The sequence below is a fragment of the Leucoraja erinacea genome, chromosome 28 (genome assembly GCF_028641065.1).
Source record: "Leucoraja erinacea ecotype New England chromosome 28, Leri_hhj_1, whole genome shotgun sequence".
Taxonomy (NCBI): Eukaryota; Metazoa; Chordata; class Chondrichthyes; order Rajiformes; family Rajidae; genus Leucoraja; species Leucoraja erinaceus.
Genome location: NC_073404.1, coordinates 24,499,644 through 24,518,129, shown reverse-complemented (window position 1 = coordinate 24,518,129; position 18,486 = coordinate 24,499,644). Strand labels below are relative to the sequence as shown.

Sequence of the window (18,486 nt, the reverse complement as noted above, 5' to 3'; positions counted from 1 at the left end):
GAAACATCACCTATTCCTTTTCTCCACAGATGCTGCCCAACCCGCTGAGTTACTCCAGCATTTTGTGTCTATCTGAAGATATAATTTGGAAGAGTGGAACTATGAAAGGGCAGATTTGGAGTAGGTTAAAATACTTATTCCGTGGATCTTCAGTACCTCTGAGTTAACTAAAATCGCAGATGTTGGGAAGTAGAAGAACAAAGAAGCATTTGAAAACTAGGATTTAAAAACTGTGGTGTTTTCAGACAAGAATCCATTGTGCAGTTCAGTTTAGTTTATTGACACATGCACCGAGGTACAGTGAAAAACATAGACACATAGACATAGAAAATACGTGGAGTAGGCCATTCGGCCCTTCGAGCCTGCACTGCCATTCAATTTGATCATGGCTGATCATCCAACTCAGTATCCTGTACCTGCCTTCTCTCCATACCTCCTGATCCCTTTAGCCACAAGGGCCACACCTAACTCTCTCTTAAATATAGCTTTTGTTGCGTGTGAAGCAGTCAGAAGAAAGACAATACATGATTATAATTGATTGATTCACAGTGTATAGGTACATGATAAGGGAATAACGTTTAGTGCAAGGTAAAGCCTGCAAAGTCCGATCAAGGATAGTCCGAGGTTCATCAACGAGGTTGATAGTTGTTCAGCACTGCTCTCTGGTTGTGTCAGGATGATTCAGTTGCCTGATAACAGCTGAAAAGAAGCTGTCCCTGAATCTGGAGGTGTGCGTTTTTCACACCTCTACACCTTTTGCGTGATGGGAGGGGAGAAGAGGGAGTGGCCGGGGTGTGACTCGTCCTTGATGACGCTGGAGGCAGCGTGAGGCGTAAATTGAGTTAATTAGCACTGTTGTAATGAATGAATGGAACAGGAAGTTAATAACATGGTACACAAGTGATCATGTCCACACTTTTATTTTTAGCTTCTTTGTTTTTAAATGAAATTGTCACATGTCTGGGAGCTCCTGAGGTGATTTCGCTCAGCACCTGCCACTGTAGTCAATTAGTAGTCATTTTTACATGATTGATTTTTTAAGATATTTGGCATGTATCACCGTGTATTTAGTGAAATAAGAAAGGCACTCTCTTTACCCTGATAATTTGCCTAAATAAAATATTCAGATCTTCGCACAATTCTTTCATTTAGACGAGAATATTTGCATGGTCTCATAAAATATATAGACCCGAGAGGAATGAAATTAACTCATTAATGACATACTGATGGAGCATTGATTGCATCTATGTTCTGTACGTATACTTGTAGAGTGAGTTCTGGCCATACAATCCAGCTGAAACGTAGTAGGAAGGAACAGCAGATGCTGGTTTACACCAAAGGTAGACTCAAAGAACTGGAGTGACTCAGCGGGTCAGGCAGCATCTCTGGGGAAAAGGAACCTCCTTCAATCTGAAGAAGGGTTTCGACACAAAACACCACCTATTGCTTTTCTCCAGAGATGCTGCCTGACCCGCTGAGTTGCTCCAGCTTTTTGTCTCGATCTTCGGCTCAAACTGAAGTCGGCACAGTTCTGACCAGACACAAGAGACTGGAGATGCTGGAACCTGGAGTAAAAATGTGTTGGAAACACTCAGCGGGCCAGTTAGCCCCTGTGGAGGGAGATGGACAGGCAACGCTTCGGGTTGGTTCCTCGGACCGAAGAAGGGCCCGGACTCGAAACGTTCTCTGTCCGTTTCTCTCCACAGAGGCTACCTGACCTGCTGAGTTCTTCCTGCCATTTTGTCTTTTAGTCAAAATTCTGTCAGAATGATCCCTTTGGCGCTGTGATGTTGTTACTCCCATCCAACTCACTGGTGGACTTTGGATACATAGACAGAATTATTCTGACAAAATATATCAGATATAAAACGGTAAATGTTTCCTTTCCACAGATGCTGACTGACCTGCTGGGCATTTCCAACAATGCATGTTTCTACTGCCTCAAATTCATCACAATTTCTCCTCGGGAGAGGGATGCAATGGATTTGGAGGAGAAATCACTTGCTGATCAGCTAAAGAACACAGAGATGGTAGCACGTGGTACCTCAAAACTAAACTAATCTGACTTCACTGAACCATTGTGCAGATGCTGGTTTATACAGCCGACACAAAATGCTGGAGTAACTCAACAGGTCAGGCAGCATCTCTGGAGAAAATAAATAGGTGACATTTCACGTCGAGACACTTCTTCAGGCTCCTTGTGGGAGCTGACCGCTGCCTTTTCCCCGTGGGAAAGTGACCGCACTTCCAAAGTTCTACAAGGGCTGAAGGTGCAAAATAAATGCCAGTTCTTTCTTTTTTCGCTTCTGACTTTTCGAAGCCGAGGAGTAGTTTGAGAGTTTAAGCCACCCAGAATTATCAGTGATCGTTTCATATTACTCGTCAAAACCGAGAGTCAGTTCCATTGCTCACTGCCAACAGTTAATGAGCTGTTTTTAATAAAGATTATCACCCTATTTTGAAAACAATTTTAAAATTGTTATAATTTGGCATGGATGGAGAATGAGAAAAATGGCTTTTGTTCTGGGTATTTTTTTTGCTGGCTTTCTGGAAGCTTACCAGTGATATTGGTCACTTTTAGAGGGGAACCATTCTCATCCAGTTATATACACACATTCTAGAAATCAGCCCAAAGTTTCAGGCTGCAAAGAACCTCGATCACCATCTGAAAGAGGACATAGTATCGTTCCGTGTGAAAACAGGCCCTTCGGCCCAACTTGCCCACACCGACCAACATGTACCACCTACACCAGTCCCACCTGCCTGTGTTTGGCACTTATCCCACTAAACCTGTCCTATCCACGCACCTGCCTAGATGTTTCTTAAATGCTGTGACAATACCTGCCTTCTCCGGCAGCTCGTTCCATACACCCACTGCCCTTTGTGTAAAAAAAAGTTGCCCCTCGGGTTCCCATTAAATCTTCCCCCCACCTCCCCCCACCTTAAAAGGGCCAAACATAGATAGGTCAAAGTTTCAGATTGAAAATGGAGTCTACCCAAAGGTTAAATGATTTGTTGAAACTGGTAACTGCAGATGCTGGTTAATACACTACAGGACACAACATGCTGGAGTAACTCAGCAGGTCAGGCATGTTTCGGAAACATCACCGATCCACGTTCTCCAGCGATGCTGCCAGCCAGACCTGCTGAGTCTCATCCTGCACTTTGTGTCCTTAAATGATTTGATTCTGGCTTTGCCCAGCCGATGTGCATTTTCTGCCTCTTTCAATTATCCCCTTACATGCAGTTGATCAGCAGGTCCAACAGATAATGTTTACAGACTAAGAACTTGAAACAAATTAACTTTGTGCATTCTTTAAATGAGCTATTTATTCCTTGTTTACTGAAGCCTTGAACTAAAGGCCAAATTAAACCAAATTTAAATTTAATATTGTGGAATGAAACTAACCCCCTGGTGTGATATGATATTATGGCTAACTCTGACTGTATCAGTTCAAGGAACCTGCTAGTTGATTAGATGGAGGGTTTTGCAGTGTCTGATGACACTTAACCATATAATCGCTGGATTTTTTCCAAACCGGTTACCCTAATAAATACCAGGTCAGTCCGTCCAATACAATGACATTCGGTCGTTTTAAGAGTCGATGAGAAAATGGCAACGTTTTTTTCTGTTGCTTGTTTGGATTCGATCAGTATAAAATGAGCAATCAATATTTTGGATAATTGAAGTACTTTGTAGCAAACTATCATAATTTGTAACAAAAAAAACACACAACTTCCAAGTCAACATGGAAACTAAAAATATCAGTTCCGAGGCAAATCCCGATCACATATTACACGTTGAAGAACAATCTGACGGCGCTTGACTTTAAATTAATTCGGGTCTCAAAGACTGGTAAAATAATAAGCGATTAAAAATAATAATTTCAAATTAAAGGTTCACTGGGCAGCTCCTGTTAATGTGTAGATTTTAATGCTTACAATGTTGTGTCTTGCCCAGTCCGGATCAAAATATTTATTAACATAAACTGCCCTGACTCCATGTAGTTTCCATGTAAACTCTCTCTCGATCAGAATAAGCAACCGCCCTTCATTAGAATCTCCAGCAGTGACTTGGGTCGGAAGGAACTGCAGATGCTGGTTTACACCGAAGATGGGACACAAAAATGCTGAAGTAACTCAGCTGGGAATCTCTGGAGAGATGGAACGGGTGGCGTTTGGGGGCCGGGACCCTTCTTCAGACTCAAGCGACTTGGGGTTTGGTTTTGGTTGGACTCCAGTTACTCCTGAACGTGGGGTCATTTATTGATCATCGGAAATCGATCAATTCCAAAACTTTAGGTCGGGGGCCAGCTTTGGATGGGTGGCCGGGGGAGGGGAGAGAGAGAGAGAGGGGGGGGGCTCCAACATCCAGTTGGTGAGGTTCTTGTCCAGATGACACAGGTCCGTTATAACCCTGGTCTCACAACCTCACCACACGCATTGCAACAAACTTAAAGACAAGAAGGAGAGGAGAGGGGGGTTGGAATGCATACTGGCACCTTCCCGCCGCCTCAATCCCACACCCCGGACCGTCGCCCCCAACTTTGCACCCGCTCGCAGTTCCATCGATCCTCTCGCCAGCGCGTTTTCCACTGTATGCCTGTAAAAAGCCTATTAATTAACAATGCACGGTGCGCAGAGAATACGGACCGTTTCACCGCGCCGCCCCGAGAAAGAACGCGCTCGCCTGGGTGCTGTGATCTTTGTTGTCTCAAAGGCACACGGATCGCCCCGGAAAAAAAAAAATCCCTTTCCACCACTCCTCGGATCATTCTGGCTTGTGTTGTCTCACTTCGGCCGAACTTGAGAAAACACAAGTGTGTGTGTGTGTGTGTGTGGTGTTGGTGGTGGGGTGGGGGCAGGACACAGGACAGAGGGAGGGGGGTGCAGGACGCAACGCAATGAACGAGCCCTCATTAAGACGCAGGGAAGTGTTTGTAAACACTGGGTTATTTCACTCAGGGGCTGCGCTGGTCGCCGCCGCCACCTCGACCGCCTGCGTCGCCTCGAAATCTCCCCCCAGGAAATTCCCCGTGTTAAATCCACTGGACTATTTCCTGGTGAGGAAGTACACATGAGCGGAACTGGCGTAAGTTGTTATCCCTGCGCTGAAAGGGGTTGTGGATCTGTGCATTACAGACTGGGGAAAAGCTCCATTCTTTGCTAAAGGCTTTTCTCCTCTCTCTCTATCTTTCCCCCCCCTCTTCCTCTCGCCCTTCTCTCCTCTCTATTCTTATTCACCTCCCTCCCTTCCTTCCCTCGACTGGGATTTTTTTTCTCCGCCTCTTCCCCCCCCCCCCCTCCCTCCCCACCCCCACTCCCACACCCCCTCCTCCTCTCTCTCTCCCTCCCCGTTCCTTGCCTTTGATCGGAGGAGTATTCGGAGGAGAATACACACAAAAATAATCCACCCCGTCAGCTCGGAAAGTCTTCAGTGTGATGGGTACAGCAGAAATCTCGTGCCTTGGGATGGACGGTGCGTGAATTTCATTCTAGACAAAGGGAACTGAGAGAGAGAGAGGGAGACAGACAGACAGGGGGAGAGAGAGAGAGAGAGAGAGAGAGAGAGAGAGGGAGAGAGAGGGAGGGGGGGAGCTCAGACAGTCGAGCCAGAGAGAGAGAGAGAGAAAGGGGAAGAGAAAGGGAGAGAGGAAGAGAGAGGGAGGGGAAAAGAGAGTGCATGTGTGTGGGAGAGAGAGAGGTTGGGGATGGGAGATAGAGAGTGTGGAAACACAGAAAAAGGTGTGGATGAAAGCGATTCGCTACCAAGCACCTTGTTTTCCCCCTTCTCTCTCTTCCCCCTTCCTCTCGTAACTGATTAAAATGCAGAAACGACGGGAGGTTACGTTAAAGGCAGCCAGGGTTTCTAGTTATTTTCCGGTCGCTACAAGTGGAAGAAAAGAGGATTTTTTTTTTTTGCCAAAGTGTGTGTGTGTGTGTGATAAAATTTAAAATTATTTTTTTTTAGGAAGGACCAGATTGTCATGGGCATTATGGATTCCGGGAGATTACTGCTGCTGAAACTATTTGTGGAGGATCGTGTTTTTTTTATTTAAAAAGAAAAAAAAATCATCTTGGGGGTGGGTGGGGGGGGGTGGGGGGGGGGGGAAGAGAGAGAAAAAGGAAAAGTGTTATTACTGAGGAATCAACGTCAGTCTGCGCCGTGGAGACCTGGTCAATTTCACTTGAGAATTTTGTCAATTTCACCTGGGGATTTTTCTGGCCAGTTTCACTTGGAATTGTGGAATATTCTATCCGGATGGTCGGCTCGCTTTGGGATTTATTATGGGCATCTTGGAATAATTTCTCCATCCAAGTTATAGACGGATGCATCATCTCTTTGCGGATTTTTTTGTCTGTGTGTGTGTGTGTCTCCCAGTGATTTATTAATGCACGGGCGACGTGCATTTACAGTCATCGCCTCTCCGTGAAGTGGCTTTGTGGAATTGCCATTGTTGATATTTCTTCTGTTTTTTACACACGCACTCGAGGGGGGGAAGGAGGTGAGGATATATTTTGTGGCCGTCAACCTTTTCGCTGAGGAGGAAGAGGAGGAGGAGTGTGCAAGGGGAGCGAGATTCGTGGCAGTGCAAATGGATGGCCCGCGCTGTAGCGGGCTTCGCCGGAGCAGGCGATCCAGAACGCAGAGAAATCGAGATCGGAAGGCAAAGGGAGGTAGTGGTGGTGGAGGAGGAGGCGGTGGAGGCAGTTCGAGGACCCTATCCTCATCGGGATCTGATCGAGAGGGCAAAACCAAAAACCCAGCCTCCTCGCGACCCAGACCTCCCCGACGCCGGAGGAAAGACTCGACTTCGGGAGAGGAAGATCTCATTGATGGCTTTGGAATAGCTAGTTTTGTCACGTTGGAGGCTCTGGAGGTAAGACACGGCTCTGGATTATTCAAAGTGATCGTTGCCTCGCCGAGGCTGGAGTTTGCTTTATTTGTTTTTGGGGGGCGGCTGCGGTTCGGCTGGTCGAAAGAAAGCCCCTTGTATTATTATCATTGCAAAATAGGTGGCAAACGGTGAACGCCACTTTCCGTTGTTTGGTTGGATTGTTCTATGGAAAGCTTTGAGTTGCTGCTCCAGCTTATGTCCTCCCCTGCCCCCCCCCCCCAACTCCCCCTCCGCCTCTCCCCCAGCCAACTCCCCCTCCCCCACTCACTTGCCCACCCCCCCCCCCCCCCCCCCCCCCCACCCCAATCCTCAAAGTCTGAAACATTTCAATGTGTGAAAACTATGTTGGTTGAGCAGTGGGTGTGAGGTGTACAGCTGGTTGAGATTCTTATGTTCCTCTGTAACCCATGGGTCATTGAGACACACAGGACCCTTCCATTGTAGTGTGTCAAATGTCATCATATTCAGTCACAGCACTGTGGAGGTTTTGGACTAGAGTTGGCAAGAAGTGAGTCGGGTGGTTAAAAAGCCACCAACTAATGCATCTGCATCAAAGGTGGACGTCAACAAAAGTGGCGAAGATGCAAAAAAAAACACACCCCAGATTTGGCTCTGTGAAAGAAATGATGCCAAATGCCTGTCATAGATTAATATAAATTGCATTGAATGCCAATTATAAATGACATTCTGGAGTATGGACAGCAGAAATGGCAGCGCTGAGCCAAGCATGGTCTGAAGAAGTTGTATTGAAGATGGAATCATGTTTTTGTGCATTTGGGTAATGTTGTCAGAATCTTCGGCGATGGTTGACTCTCTTCAGTAATCTGTAGTTGGGTGACTTCTATTTCAATGGGATCAGCTCCATTTACCAGCATTGGATAGAATCCCTTCCATCAGCAACAACTGAGGAACAACTATAAACGGTCTCTGTCCTGAAATGTTTGCTTGTTGAATCTGGAACTAGTGGATGAAATGCCATTTAAATGATTACTTTACTTAAGTCTCCCAAATGACCAGTATTGATCAGTTTATCCTTTGCATTTCCAGCAGTTCATTCATTTACATGTGTCTTTTGTAAGTTGTCGGACTAAATTGTGCAACTTTTCAAAATTCCTGTAATTACTGAGGAGGAATGTAATTTTATTTTTCTTGAGTGGGTCGTGAGTAACCATTGAGTTGGAGATGGGACATAACTTCTGGAAATGTTCCATGGGGCTTTGATTTAGAAACCAGTGCATGCGCCCTAACCCTGTTGCCCTCGGGTATCACAGTTTTTGTGTAGAAATAATGCTCCAAGCAGTGTAAGTCGGCCTAACTGATATCTCTTGGATGTGCATTCTTCAAGAGTCAAGTCAAGAGAGTTTATCGTCATGTGTCCCAGATAGGACGATGAAATTCTTGCTTGCTGCAGCACAACAGAGTATTGTAGGCATGCTGCATTCTTCTGCATGCTGTCCAAATTTCATCTTTCCTCCCTTCCAAAATGAAGCATGTCTATTTAGCCACCAGATCTTGTCAGTGACATCTGTAGGAAGAAATGGCCATTTGTTCAGAATAACACTTGACAGACTGTTTCATTTTATTTCCAATCTCGTATTAGTGATACTACGAGTCGTACTGAGACGACATTCTGAAGTCTATGGGTGGAATTCTGCTTGCCACTGAGTGTTCCTTTCATGGAGTGCCACTTGCATTTTTGGTTGTTGAACTGTTTATTTAACAGGTGGAAACACTATTAGTTAACGCTGTTTCGCAAAATTACATTGCAATGGATGGTTTGAATTATTGTCCTTATTGCTTGTGTGAATGTATAGCTTCCTTGAGGGGAGATATGGTGATCCTCTTTGATTCAACCTATTGCATAGAAAGTTACTCTAACTACACCAGTGGGATATGCATATGCCTTCACTTTTCAGATTCATAGTGGAGCATTGTGGCATGTGTATTGTTCATCTGGTTAGAGGTTGTCTAAATGTTGCTATTCAAAAAATATATATATTTATATACTTTTGTGTCACTGCAAATGTGCATGAAAAAAACTGTTCACTCTTAATATAATTTGTGGTATTTTCTGCTGAAATGTCAGACCTACACTATAAACCCTGGCAAACTCTTTAGAATTGTATCGATTAATTTGATCAGCACTGGATCCATAATAAGGAAAATAAATGATGAGAAAATAATTGATTCATTGTGATGACACAAGGGTCTGTTTGTGTCCAGTCTGCCGTTTTGTAACATGTAGTTTATTTGGATCATGCAGGTCTTGCTATCCAGGAGCCGGCTGATATTCACTGCAATTACAGCATCTATTAATAAGTTCCTGTAATGATGTTATTAGAGTTAATGGACAACGATCCTTTCCTAAAATTAGCAGACTTTTAATATATCTGTCGGGCATTGCCAGATCTTGTCCCTCTGGAATAACAAGTGAATAAAACCTTATTTTATCTTTCTGTTGACTCAGCAGCTTAAATGTACTCCAGGCATGGGGGAGAAACGAAATCTTGAACAGTGCTGCTTTGAGGAATTAGTATAAAATGCAACTCTTAAAGAGTCAGTGTTACTTAATTAATTGTGAAATACTTTCATCATTGCATATTTAACAAGTGTTGCTTCATAGTTATGATTCCAAGAGTATTTAAATGTTTTTTTAATTTAGCTACGTACATAGAAATTCAAGTATTTTATCTTGACCTAAGTACCCCATATAGCTGGGTCTGAGGAAGCTGTAATCAAATTAAATTATTTGAGCAATGTCCTTCTTAAACCTTTTGTACAACGTCCATTCTTCTGCAGTGTTCCTAATTGTATATTTTAAATGTGGTCCAGTAGTTCACAACTGTCCAGGTGGTGACAAATCATCTATTTGGATTAATATCATCTCCAGCATTGTGCTGTGCTTCGTTCTCGACGTAATTGCCAAAAGAGTTGTCCGTCCCGACACTTTGTAACTTGCTTTGAGCTTGCATTATTAATAATGCATTGTTTTGCAATTTTGAACCTTTTCGCTAGTGTGTTTGACCCAGGCATTATCTCGCATTAATTTGTACTTTACAAAATGAGTAGAGGCATGAACCAATAAAATCAATCTTTTTTTTTTCTCTCTCAGTCGAACCATTACTTTTTGAAGGCAATAGCTGGAAAGTTGTTGCATAAAGCCGTAGATAACATTTATGCGAGCCAACAATATTTTTAAATCTCCGAGTATTCACATTGGCTTGCATAAAAAGGAGGGTGATTTTTATAATGAGCTGCTATGTTGTTTAATACAATGCTGTTAACTGAACTGCAATAAACAGTACAGCTATCACATACTTCCCACAATAAGAACAGAAAAACATGACTGCGTCATAAAATTACTTTACTCCAGTGAGAGGAGGGGGAAAGGAGGGGGGGGGGGGGGGGGGGGAAAGCAATTTATATTTAAATTTATTTTTTATTTCTAACTTTATCAGAAATTGCTGTTATTTGTGGTGAGAATTTGCGTCCCATTTTAGTATAATTTATTCAGAGTTAATGGGCACACAACCTTGCAGTAATCGCACCACAGTGTAGACATGTTAAATCTCCTCCTTATTCGAGATGCATTTTTGTTCCCAGGATGGCGTTTCACTTTAAAGTATATAAAAATAAAAAATTAAATTGCACCCTCCTTGAATACTTAAGCTTTGCATGCAAAATCTGGAATTCGCAAATGCTCGATTGAAAATGCAGCAAAAAAAGTATGAAGGTTGCATTGGAGGCATTGATGCCCTGCAATGAACTGATAGAGTGATGCTGCGTGGAAACAGGCCCTTCGGACCAACTTGCCCACACCCTCTATGTCCCAGCTACACTAGTCTCATCTGCCTGTGCTTGGTCCATATCCCTCCAACCTGTCCTATCCAGTAATCCATAACACAGATCCTGAAATTTTGCGTTACATGCTGTTATGCACGGTCTTGCAAGGCCCGTCAATAATGTGCAGAACGCAGGCGAGAGGCGTTGATATAAATTCAATTATTTGAGTTGTGTTTTCACCCGTCTCCCCAAAACGAAAGGGAGTTTGTGTCACTCTGCACCAAAGATCGTAGAAGGCTCTAGTATCTTTGCTCGCCACTGTGTTACATGCAGTGCCTGGAAGACTAATTGTGAATGCCCATTGTTTTGCAGTCTGTTGTAATCTGAGTTAAAGTGGTGTTAGAACCACACTTGATGTGGAATGCCAGGAAATGTTGACCACCACATCTATAAATATTAAAATCTTTCAAATGGTGAAAGCCTTGATGGTGCCTCGGTTTAAGATGCACCGTTTTTCTTTTTGCCATCTTGTTGCTCAGTATTGCGAATACATTGGTAATCCATTGAGGATAGAAGCTTTGCTCCGTTGTGCAAGAATGAAATATACTGAAGGCCACTAATTGATGTTGCAGAAATCACTGTTCAGATTAAAATCTGCAAAATTACAGCTTCACTATAGATAGCACTTTGTAAGATCATCCACAGCCCTTAATGGCTTATTGTGCTGGACATACTCTATTTCCAGTGATATATGTCCTGCCTGATGCTTCACTTTCTTCAGAACGTTACATTCCTTATCACACAATAGTGTCTTCATGTTACGATTTAAAAAGAGCTTTGCCGTGACCTTCAGTGTATTTCATCATCATTTTAAATACATTCTGTTCCCATTGAAATGTCTACATTTTTGTTATATGGTAAACCACACAACGAAGGCAGGTGGATGGGAGGATTATTCTACTTGTAAGATCTTGTAACTCAAGTGATCCATGCACTTGAGTGACGAGATCTTTATTCATGGAATAAATAGTCCCTCTGGATGCCATGCACTTTAAAACAAAATAAAATATCATTAATATACTTGTGAGAACGGCTGCTTGGCAAATGACTAGCCAGTTCTGGACTCAACGGGGTAAAGCAAACACTTGGAACTAGTGACTCCTTATTCTTCTGCCGTTAATCTATCTGCATCAACCAGGGATCATGTTCATTTTGATGGCGTTGCTGGGCAGATTTCATCACATCTTTTGAATTGTTTTAACAAAATTGAAGGATAGAAAACGCTGCTGATTTCTTATTTTGTCGGTAGCAAAAACTAGGCGTCAAAGAGCAGCACAGCATGGAAACATGCCCTGTGGCCCAACTTGGCCATGCCGATCGAGGAGCCCCAAACATATACACCAGTCCTCCCTGCCCGCATTTGGAGCCTATCTGTCTAAACCTTTCCCCTCCATGTTTCTGTCGTTTAACCTGTTCAGTGCCACGCCTGAGTATTAGTGGGGGGGAAAAATAATCATGGCAGTTTGTTCCGTATACTCACCGCCCTCTGTGTGACATTGCAGCTTTTGATTGCGATTTCAATGGGGGGGGGGGGGGGGACGACATCAGCCGACAATTCTTGATGAGGGTGGAGAAGCTGCCCTTGGGAAGGCGTTGAGCTGCTTCCTTGATCCGTTGCTGTCCCTGTGATGAATGCACGGTGCCACCAGGGAACAAGAATTAAACGCAGCGGTGATGAAGTGGCAGATGGGGGTGTGATTTGGATGGGAACGTGCAGACATTCCAGTGTGTAGTTTAGAGATACAGCGTGGAAACGGGGCCCTTCGGCCCACCGAGTCCGCGCCGACCCGTGATCCCCGCGCACTGGCACCATCCTACACACTGTAGCCGATTTGCGATATTTCCTGAAGCCACTTAACCTACCAATACTGCATGTCTTTATGGAGTGTGGGAGGAATCTGGAGCACCCGGAGAAAACTCATGCAGGTCACGGGGAAAACATGCATGCTCCAAACAGACAGTACTTATTGCCTTTGCCTATCAACGTTAGAAAGCTTTTGAATGTGGGACGTGCCGTTGAAGAAGCCATGGCAAGTGTTGGTATAGTTGACCATTGCTTTACATGATCTGAATAGTTCAGATCTCTGCAATATTAATTCATGTTTTGCTTGAGGGGGTGATGATCCAGTATATGGCTCATTTACTAGTAGCATTGTTTAATTGACATCTAACCTGTGAGGCTACACAGTGAGTGCACCCTGAAATATGAAAAGACACTCGACAATTGTTGGCACGGTGGTGCAGTTGGCAGAGTTGTTGCCTCACAGCGCCAGGGGGGCCCCAGGTTCGATCCCGACCACAAACTCCACACACATGTCCATGTGGAGTTTGCACGTTCTCCCTGTGACCACGTGGGTTACCTCCGGGTGCTCCGGTATCCTCCAAGCATCTCTAAGGCGTGCAAGGGTTTGTGAGTCAATTGGCCCCTGTATATTGTGCAGGGAATGGATGCGAAAGTGGGGTAACGGAACTGGAGTCACCGGTTGTTCGATGACTGGCATGGACTCGGTGGGCCAAGTGCACCTGTTTCTATGCCGAGTCTTTCATTCAGTAGTTAGAGGCATTGTAAATTTTGTTTACCTTGAGGAGAGCATTTTAAATTGTGTAACATCGGTGAAATAGGGTGAAAGTGGTTTATTTTGCAGGGCTGCACTCTCTTGGTTCATTGATTGTGAGTGTAAATCTCATTCCAGGAGTTGAGAGCATGATTCAATCCAGTTCAGTGTCGAATAGCCCGGTGGGATTTAAAATGAGTTCTTGCTTATTTCAAAGCGTTGCTGCAGCCACATACATGGAAGTTGGCACTGTCAAATCGCACAAGATAACTTGCAAAATAAGCATTTTAACAAAAGATTAAAGCACCATGATTAAATGTAATTTTTGCTTCTAGCTTGCAGTGTGCATTTACCTGTAACAGTGGGATTTCAATCCTTGTGATTAATGCTGAGGGATTTTGCCTCGAAGCAGCCTCTAACGCTTATGTCGAAGATAGACACAAAATGCTGGGGTAACTCAGTGGGTCAGGCAGCACCTCTGGAGAAAAGGAATAGGTCCCGATGTTGGGGGAGACCAGAACCAGGGGCCACAGTTTGAGAATAAGGGGTAAGCCATTTAGAACGGAGACGAGGAAACACTTTTTCTCACAGAGAGTGGCGAGTCTGTGGAATTCTCTGCTTCAGGGCGGTGGAGACAGGTTCTCTGGATGTTTTCAAGAGAGAGCTAGATAGGCTCTTAAAAATAGCGGAGTCAGGGGATATGGGGAGAAGGCAGGAACGGGGTACTGATTGGGGATGATCACAGCCATGATCACATTGAATGGCAGTGCTGGCTTGAAGGGCCGAAAGGCCTACTCCTGCACCTATTGTCTATTGGCAGGACCCGTCTATGATGATTAGTCTGTGGCACGGTGGCATAGCTGCTGCCTCACAGCGCCAGAGACCCAGGTTCGATCCTGACCTTGGGTGCTATCTGTGTGGAGTTTGCATGTTTTCCCTGTGACCGCATGGGTTTCCTCGGGGTGCTCTAGTTTCCTCCTGCATTCCAAAGATTTGTTGGTCAATTGGCCTCTGTAAACTGCCTTGAGTATACGGATGAGAAAGTGGAATAACATAGAACTAGTGTGAATGGATGGCCGATGGCTGATGTGGACTTGGTGGGCTGAGGGGCCTGTTTCCATGCTATATCTTTAAACTAAACTAAATACCAGTAGGAGGATGTGGACTTATTCGTGATACAGGTCCACCACTGATTTCCCAGAAACTCATGATCCGGCATCGGAAAGAATTCCAAGGGTGCACTTGAAGCCCCCACCGGAAGTCCCCCTGCAAATGTGGTGCCCAGACCGGGTGAGGGGGCCGATCTTGACCTCATTGGGACTTCTGATCAGCGTGCCGAATTTGTCCCTTGTGGCCGGGGCACAGGATTCACTCTCATAGCCGACTTCTGAGGACAACTTTGCGGGCTAGTTTCTAGGCAGACAACTGTGTTGCTGCTTGATGACTCTCTGTTGGTCAAGGAAATGGGATCCAAAATGGGATCCACGGGTCTGGAGCCAAGAATGATGGAAAACCGGTGGTGGACCTGTGCATTCCTTGTGTGATAGTCATAGTTCTTCATCTCATTGTTCCTCGCTCGACTAGTAACATAATTCCACTGACCCTTGTGCTATCCAACTCAAAGTACTTCACCAACATACAGAATAGTGAAAGGCTTGGATAGAGTGGACGTGGAGAGGATGTTTTCACCAGTGGGAGAGTCTAGGACTAGAGGTCGTAGCCTCAGAATTAAAGGATGTTCTTTTAGGAAGAAGATGAGGAGAAACCTCCTGAGTCAGAGGGTGGTGAATCTGGAATTCTTTGCCACAGGAGGTTGTAGCGGCCAGGTATTTTTAAGGCAGAGATATATAGATAGATTTTTGATTAGTGTGGGTGTCAGAGGTTGTGAGGAGAATGGAGTTAGGAGGGAGAGATAGATCAGCCATGATTGAATGGCAGAGTAGACTTGAAGGGCCGAATAGTCTAATTCTACTGCTATCCCTTATGACCTTACAACATGAAGCTGCCTCAAGGATCAACTCATCATTTGTTTCGGTGAATGTGCTTGATTCCACCGTGCTACATTGCTGGTAGCATTACTATACATGGTGCACTACTTGTCTGGAGTTTGCAACATCATGGGCAACTCTGAAATGATGTCCAGTATTTAAAATTCTCCTGTTCTGATTAATGATTTGCTCAACATCGCTGGAAGATTGTGCAGCTTTACCTGGGATCTCATTGAATGGGCTCCCAAGTTGATTTTGCTGAGTCTCTCTGCAGCACAGTGTAACACAAAGAAGGATCATGTTCCAACTGACCTCAGTCTTTCCAAGCATAAATCTTGGTCCGTGCAATATAATTGTTGATGTTATTGATATGCACTGCAATACCTTCAGCTCAGAAAAAGTGAAGTAATGGCAGTCTTCCGACTGGTATCATTTTACAGCGCTCGCACGAGGTGATCTTGACTTAAATGCCAAGTGTATATATTCACGAGACATCTTCCAGCCAAAACACAAAAGGCTGGAGGAAGCAGCACGGTGGCGCAGCAGTAGAGTTGCTGCCTTGCAAGCGCTTGCAGTGCCGGAGACACAGGTTCGATCCCGACTACGGGTGCTGTGGTGCTGTCTGTACGGAGTTTGTACGTTCTCCCCGTGGCCGGGTGGGTTTTCTCCAAGATCTGCTGTTTCCACCCGTAATCCAAAGACGTACTGGTTTGTAGGTTCATTGGCTTGGTGTAAAAGTAAATTGTCCCTAGTGTGTGTAGGATAGTGTTAGTGTGTGGGGATTGTGGGTCGGTGCGGACTTGGTGGGCTGAAGGGCCTGTTTCCGCACTGTATCTCTACACTAAATGACACTAAAAGCCAACAGGGCAGGGAACATCCGTGAAGGGAATGGGCGGGTGACGTTACCCATTGGGGCGCTTCGTCAGACTGATAGAGGTGGAGGAGGGGGGGGGGGCTGGAAAAGCGAGGTGGGGGTAAGGCAAAGACTAGCAAGTGGAAGGTGGATACGGGTAAGATGTTGCCCGACCTGCTTCTTCTTGCGTATGGCGTGCACAGCCTAAAGTTGTAAGACAACGTGTTCTGTTTGATCTTTTGTTTGTGCACGCCAGGTTGATTGCATTCGTTGAAACAGGGTGGACCACGTGAAGGTTGCAATCTCCTCCACCCCGCCCGACCCGCTGAGTTCCTCCAGCACTCGGTGTTTTGCTCGAGTTTCTAACATCTGCAGTTCCTCGTGTCACCTTCTTCCAGGCAAGGAGGATGTTTAGGGCCATTCTTTCAATTTGAGTTTAAATTTGTTTAACAAAGCTATTTTAAGCCTTGAAGTCCAGTTTTAGTTTTAGAGATACAGTGCGGAAACAGGCCCTTCTCCCCACCCACCAGCGATCCCCGCCCATTAACACTACCCTACACCGGAGACAATGTTTACATTTACACCAAGCCAATTAACCTACAAACCTGCATGCCTTTGGAATGTGACAGGTGACTGAAGTTCTCGGAGAAAACCCACGCAGGTCACGGGGAGAACGTACAAACTCAATACAGACCCAGCTCCTGCGGCCAGGGTTGATCCCGGGTCTCTGGCAACGTGGGCGCTGGAAGGTGGCAACTCTACCGCTGCGCCACCATGCCGCCCTCGAGTGTTGTAATCGTTTAAATAGTTGTAAAAATATCAATTATGAATATGTCCATTTTATTGCCAGTACGACTCGAGAGATGAGCAGCACAGGCAGTTGTGCTGATTAGGGATTAGTTAGTAACCTTTAGTGATGCCAGCTGCCGCTTTGTAATTCCATCAGAGTAAGAAGGCAAAATTTGCTGGATTAACAACGTGTTGTCCTTGTCGGCATCTGAAGGAGGAGAAGAGGGACTTTCAGTTTCATTGCCATGTTGTGGGAGGATTTAATGCTCGACCTACTGCAAAAGTTCCATGTCCACGAGGATGAGGAGCAAAGTTTAATTCACAGCAGTGACTGCAATTAAAAGTATTCCGTTGGCCATGAAACATGCTTTGGGACATCTGGAGGTTGTGAGTGGCACTACACAAATGGAAGTGTGTTCTGTCTTTTAATGAGCTAATTGATTTGCAGAAGAGTGTGTGTTGATTCAGTTAATGTGGTTTAATCATTTAAAGAGCAATTTCTGTCGTCGGAGATGTTTTCCTAAACAAAACAATAATGTCAAGATTAAACCGGGGTGGCACAGTGGTGCAGCTGGTAGAACCCCTGCCTCACAGCGCCAGGGTGCTGGGTTCGATCCTGGCCTCGGCGGCTGTCTGCGTGGAGTTTGCATGTTCTATCTGTGACCCGCGTGAGTTTCTTCCGGCTGCTCTGGTTTTCCCCCACATCCCAAAGATGCAAGGGTTTGCAAATTAAGTGGCCTCTGTAAAACAAAAATAGTCACCTATTCCTTTTCTACACAGATGCTGCCTGACCTGCTCAGTTACTCCAGCATCTTGTGTCTTATCTTCTGTGTAAACCAGCATATGCCTGATCTCCCGGTTGCTGGACACTTTAATTCTCCTTCCCATTCCCACACAGACCTTTCTGTCCTTGGTCTCCTCCATTGTCAGGGTGAGGCTAAATGCAAATTGGAGGAACAGCACCTCATATTTTGCTTGGGCAGCTTACAGCCCAGTGGTATGAATATTGATTTCTCTCACTTCAGGTAGCCCTGGCATTCCCTCCCTCTCTCTATCCCTCCCCCACCCAAGTCGCACCAGCTTCTCGTTTCCACCCTACAAACAGCTAACAATGGCCGGTCTCCTTTATCATCTGTACTTTTTTGCACATCTTTCATTCATTGTTCTTTATCTCTCCACACCACCGTCTATATCTCTCGTTTCCCTCATCCCTGTCCAGTCTGAGGAAGGGTCTCGATGCGAAACATCACCCATCCCTTCCCTCCAGAGATGCTGGAGTTACTCCAGCTTTTTTGTGTCTATCTTCGGTTTAAACCAACATCTGCAGTTCCTTCCGACACAAGTGCCCTCGTGCGTAGGGGATGGATGAGAAGGTGGGATAATGGGTGAATGATGGCCAGCATGGACTTGGTGGGCCACAGAGCCTGTTACCTTTAAAGTCATAGAGAGAGAGAGATAGAGAAGGTCAAGGAGCCATACAGCGTAGGAACAGACAGTTTGGCCCAAGTTGCCCACACCGACCAACATGCCCACCTACACTCACTACCCCACCTGCATGC

The 18,486-nt window shown here is 45.1% G+C and overlaps 1 protein-coding gene and 1 long non-coding RNA gene across 2 annotated transcripts in view; one reads left to right on the top strand and one right to left on the bottom strand.

Moving 5' to 3' along the window:
- Positions 1 to 260: 260 nt before the first annotated feature.
- Positions 261 to 4,600, bottom strand: LOC129710797 (uncharacterized). The gene is made up of 2 exons (XR_008725731.1): positions 4,503 to 4,600; positions 261 to 852 (listed from the first exon to the last, which is right to left on the bottom strand). It is a non-coding gene; the product is annotated as an uncharacterized LOC129710797 (long non-coding RNA).
- A 1,504-nt stretch (positions 4,601 to 6,104) lies between these two features.
- auts2a (activator of transcription and developmental regulator AUTS2 a) overlaps positions 6,105 to 18,486 on the top strand; it is a 946,702-nt gene continuing 934,320 nt past the window's right edge. The window contains exon 1 of the mRNA XM_055657423.1: positions 6,105 to 6,881. Within this exon, the coding sequence (XP_055513398.1) occupies positions 6,597 to 6,881 (285 nt within the window). The 5' untranslated portion in view covers positions 6,105 to 6,596. The remainder of the gene's footprint in view (positions 6,882 to 18,486) is intronic.